We start from the raw sequence: 5,298 nt of genomic DNA, 5'->3' as shown, positions 1-5,298 counted from the left end.
CACATTGTTATTTTCGAGATTTGTAGCAAAATTTACACGTACGCTATGACTGCAGCCCTGTCAAAAAAGCGTAGTCCCAACGTCTCTGTCAAAGATTTGTGCTCAGTTGATCGTCACCTGCGTTGCATAAGATAAGTGATAAGTAACGATAAATATGTATAAATAAGATCTTGTTCAGTTATGTGATGTGTACCTCGAGCACATGTGACCACACCGTCTTCGTCGTCGTCAGCATCCACATCTAGCTCGACGTCATTGTACCAACGTTTGTTGTCCGCACGGAGCCAACACTTCACAATGATGAGTGTTTCAATGCTTATTGGCGAGAGACGCGATCGCTTGTACGTGACAATAGCGTTGCCAACCGAGAACATGCATTCGGCAGGGGCGCTCGTCGCACATACAGATAATAAGTCCCTCGCGACGGCTGCAAGCAAGGGGAAACGCGTCACCCACATCGTGGCCCACCAAGACAGTGGAGTGAACACACCCTCGTTTGGCACAGTCTTCGCAAGGAACTGGATGAACTCATCCCAGGCTGACCGCGTTGTCACCGGTGCCGGTTCCACGCGCTGCATAGTGGTGCTAAGCCACTCATCCAACTCTTCACCTCCTCGCTGCCCCTCCTGAGCGGCCCGTCTCGGAACACGGCTCGACCTGTCACCGGGCAACAACGACCGTACGTATGCGATAGTCGCCTCTCGGGCCCCCGGGCAGAGCATTGACCCTTTGTGGATTGGATCCATCAATGCTGCGGCCGTGATCGCCTCATTCGCCCACAATATCTCCGCGTACTGTGCAAGCTTGGAAAGCATCGCTCTACACGCCTGTTCCATGTTTGACCGATCTCCTTCGTGCAGGCGAAGAACAGATGTAAAAAATGTGCCATCTTCGATTTGCTGTACCACTTCCTCCATGTGAGCCTTGAGGCCGTTTATGAGATGTAGGACATCACAGATCGCCGGCGTCACTGTCTTGCAAACATGATCCGTCGATACGGCAAAACGGCCAAGGATGCGGCAAAACTGTTTGACCAATTCCCACTCGTCCTTTGACAGCTTCAATGACGTCGCCTTCCGGCCTAAAGCCATCGAGACTTCATCCGGCACATCACGCTTCTTCACGGCGGCCGCCAACATAGTGTACGTGCTATTCCATTGGGTATGACAGTCTAGGACAACCATGTTGGAGTCCCCAACTTCGGAATCGTCTTCACAGGCTTGGGTGTATAGTTCTCTTCGTTGCGTAGAGCTCCGAATACTCCGCAATAAGTTGCGTACCTTTGCAATTGCATCACCTAGACATAATGGCTTGCGCGGCCCGTCACTGTCATCAGATACTGAGTATACATCTCCAAGATCATTATCCTGGTCGCTGTCGTACTGATCTACGGTCCTCGTCACATCGCCTTCTTCGGGTTCCATACCCTGGGCCGAAGGAATATTGAAGCTTTCTAACGCCGCTTGCACGACAATGTTCAAAATGTGTGCAACACAGGGAACGTGCCTCCTGGCGGTAAACGTCGGGTTTACGCTCTTCAACTTTCTCGCCATCAAAGCCAACATCTTCTTATTCGCCGTGGCATTGTCCGTAGTAACAGCGTAGACCTGCATAATTACGTTAGACATGTAAACTAGCAAGTTCTATTAATAAAACGATCAACACGCTGAGTTCTGACCTTCGTCTGCAAGCAGAACTCATCTAGTGCCTGGAGAACAATGGACGCCATGTTCTCCCCGTCGTGCTTGCCGACGATCTCCCGGATGGCAAGAACCCGCTCTCTGTACGTCCATGTCTCGTCCACCCAGTGGACGGTGATGCCTAGCAATCCGGTCCCGTTCTCCGCAGTCCACGCGTCTACGATCAGTGACACTTGGGCCACAGTCTCCCATAGCTTCCTCACACCAAGTTTCATTTGGCCGTGCATTTGGATGGTCCACTTCTTGATGACCTTCGCACTTGGAGGATCCAAGTTGATAAGCGTCGCGTAACGCCACATATCCTTGAATGTGACGTTGTCAACAATGCTCCAGGGTGAATCTGTCAAGCATACGAACCGTGCAATGAAATTCTTCGTCTCATCTGGAGTGTGCACTCTAATCGGCCCTCGTCGGCTAGGCTCTCCCTGTTGTCTGCTCTGCATTCTGTCAGTGATGTGTGTCTGACCACGTTCTTCAGAGACTTCGCCCTTCAGTTCGGCATGACGAGCTGGATGGCATGATTTGAAGTGGCGCCAAAACACATTTGTGCTTCTGTCGTCTTGCCTCTTAATGGGTCTCCTCTTACTGTGCGGGTTCAACTCCTGGCACAGTAAGCATATATAGTATCCATCTTCCATCAACTCAAAGTAGTCAATGATGAGGGAACGATTCGTACAAGGCTGACTCTGTACGGTACGGGAAGTTCCCCCCTGGGTACGTTCGGGACCTACGGCTCCTAACCCAGCTCTTTCCGGGGCTGGGTCACTGCCTCCGGTTGGATTCATGTTTCTGATGACATAAAGTTGATGAGCTAAATTCAACAGTCCGGCATCACATGAAGCCAAAGTGCAATTTAAACTATGAGTTACGTAACGGATGCCATGAATATGACCGATTAGTGAACATTGAATCAAAGGTGAATGAAAAATATAGATAGAGGAAGAAAGTTATATGTACACAAGGAAGAAAATAAATAAAACCCAAAGAGGGTAAAAGATGACAAAATTTAAGACGAAGAAGTGGAAATAAGTTAAGAGGGGAAGAGAGAGAGAGATGAAAAGGACGGGGATAAAAATGTAGAGTAGGAAAATGAGGAAGATGAATTGAGAAAGAAGAAGAAAGAAATAAGGACGTCTGATGTGAAACTGAAGAAGAAGAAGACGAAATAAAATCAATAGTCTCGAAGTAGTAAATAAAGCATGGAAGAGAAATAGGGAAAAAAATAAAACGGCAGAGTGGGAATTAAACGAGGAAGACGAAGGGCAGATAAGGGTTTGAGGAGGAAGAAGAGAACAGAAACATAGAGGACGAAAAAGAGTGAGGGTAAGAAGAAGAGAATACAACTGGGGACTAGTAACATGTGGAAAATGAAGAAGACGAAAAAAGGAAGAAGAGGAATATGGAGAAGATGTGAAAATCAAGTAAAAGAGGAGTTTGAAGAAGTTGAGGAGGGGGAAAATGATGGCTCGAAGGGAGAAGAAGAAAATGAGGACGTTGCATAGGAAACAAAGAAGAGGCCGACGAGGAGAAAACAACATAAGAGAAGTAGAAAAACATAGAAGAGGAAAACGAGGAAGAGGAAGAGGGAGAGAATGAATAGGCAGCGTAGGTAATTACACGGGGAAGAAGAAGGGCAAAAAGGGTTAGAGGAGGAAGAAGACAAAAAAAACAGGGAGGAGAAAATACGGGGGAGAGAGAAAGGGAGAAAAAAAACAGTGGAACAGGGAAATGAAGAAGAGAAGGGGGAAAATTTGGGTAGAGGAGGAAGAAGGCTAAAAAACAGGGAATTGCACTGTGGAATAGGAAAATGACAGTGGAGTGATTGGAGAAGAAAGAAGAATAATGACAATATGGCGAAGAAGTGAAGAACAGATTTGATGAAGAGAATAAAAAACAGGCAGAAGATGAGAAACTATGGATACAGTAATAATAATAACATGGAGGTTGAAAAAAAAAACAGAGAAGCAGAAGAAGAGAAAACAGCAGAAAGAAGAAGGAAACAACCAGAGAAGAAAAAAAGAGGAAGAGAAAAAGGGAGTGAATAAAGCAGAGCAACAGGAAATGAAGAAGAGAAAGGGGAAAATATGGGTAGAAGAGGAAGAAGGCTAAAAAAACAAAGATGGAAAGAAAGAGAGAGATGAAAAAGCAGGGAATTGGACTGTGGAATAGGAAAATGACAATGGAGTGATTCGAGAAAAAAGAAGAAGAATTATGGCGAAGAAGTGAAGAACAGATTTGATGAAGAGAATAAAAAACAGGCAGAAGATGACAAACGATGGATACAGTAATAATAATAACCTGGAGGTTGAAAAAAAAACAGAGAAGCAGAAGAAGAGAAAACAGCAGAAAAGAAGGAAAAAACCAGAGAAGAAAAAAAAGAGGAAGAGAAAAAAGGAGTGAATAAAGCAGAGCAACAGGATAATGAAGAAGAGAAACGGGAAAATATGGGTAGGGGAGGAAGAAGGCTAAAAAAACAAAGATGGTAAGAAAGAGAAAAAGGAAGAAGAATTATGGCGAAGAAGTGAAGAACAGAGTTGATGAAGAGAATAAAAAACAGGCAACTTACTCTATCTATCTCTCTATCTCTCTATCTCTCTATCTACCTCTCTTTATCTCTTTTTATCTACCTCTCTCTATCTACCTCTCTCCCTCACTCAATCTTTTGCTGTTATACATTGTCATTGGTATTGCGACAGGAGAAACTAGAGCTTTTGAGTAAGTTGAGAGAATACATTCAAAATTGCTGCAAAAAGCTACTTGTGGCATTAATCTTTATGATATGTTGCTAAGTTGAAAATTTTCCTACTCGTCCTTGTGAAAACTTGAGTAAGTTGCAAATAATACTTTCAGAAACACTTTGAAAAGCTATTAATTCCATTAATCATTTTCATATGTTGACTCTTCGAAATTTTTTCTTCATTTCATGTAAATTTTATTTTATCATTGTATTCTACTAGGATCCCCCAACTAGATCAATAAAATTGGCAAGTCCGAATTCTTAAAATTGCCGGTCTTTGTACTTTTAGTCAGATGTGAAGCTTAAAAAAAAGACTGAATTAAAAAAAAACCTTCGGATTTGCAGAAAGAAGTAATCAGGGATAAAAACATATCATATACTCAACATACGTTTGAGTGACCGATTCAGATTATATATAATACATGTGATTCTCTTTATGCAACGCAGCGGATAGACAAAATAAGATAAATCTCTGATAAAGGACGTTGAATGGGAAAACAGAGTAGCAGAAGAAGAGAAACCAGCAGAATAGAAGAAAAAAACCAGAGAAGAAAAAAAAACGGAAGAGAATAGGAAGAAGAAGTAGGAAATTTATCGATGAAGACAATGGGCAAAGACGATTCGAATAGGAAGAAGATACAGAATTACAGAAATCAGAATTTTGTCAGAATAACAGAAATCAGAATCAAAATTACAGAAATCAAAATTACAGAAATTGGAGAGTGCCACTCCGCCGGTACCTACTCCACCCGCCGCCGCCGTTGCCCGCCATTGCCCGCTCCCGCCGTTGCCCGCTCCCTTTGGATTCAAACATTTAAAAATAAAATCGATGTACATTTCATAAGACATAACTTACGTCTT

The 5,298-nt window shown here is 43.5% G+C and overlaps 1 protein-coding gene across 3 annotated transcripts; it reads right to left on the bottom strand.

Annotated features, from left to right (window-relative positions):
* LOC144716918 (putative transcriptional regulator tpeD) lies at nucleotides 1-5,298 on the bottom strand. 3 transcript variants are annotated; one of them, XM_078592202.1, is made up of 4 exons: nucleotides 5,148-5,298; nucleotides 1,679-2,489; nucleotides 194-1,607; nucleotides 1-117 (listed from the first exon to the last, which is right to left on the bottom strand). In XM_078592202.1, the coding sequence occupies exons 1-4, from the start codon at nucleotides 5,249-5,251 to the stop codon at nucleotides 89-91; spliced, it is 2,358 nt and encodes a 785-aa protein (XP_078448328.1). In that variant the 5' UTR covers nucleotides 5,252-5,298; the 3' UTR covers nucleotides 1-88. The 3 variants fall into 3 exon arrangements, with proteins under 3 accessions (XP_078448328.1, XP_078448321.1, XP_078448335.1); XM_078592195.1 differs by having other exon boundaries at nucleotides 80-1,607; XM_078592209.1 differs by having other exon boundaries at nucleotides 80-1,607; nucleotides 5,178-5,233.

The sequence above is a fragment of the Wolffia australiana genome, chromosome 1 (assembly GCF_029677425.1).
Source record: "Wolffia australiana isolate 7733 chromosome 1, ASM2967742v1".
NCBI lineage: Eukaryota > Viridiplantae > Streptophyta > Magnoliopsida > Alismatales > Araceae > Wolffia > Wolffia australiana.
Note: the sequence above shows the minus strand (reverse complement) of the source record. Positions and strands in the feature narration are given on the sequence as shown.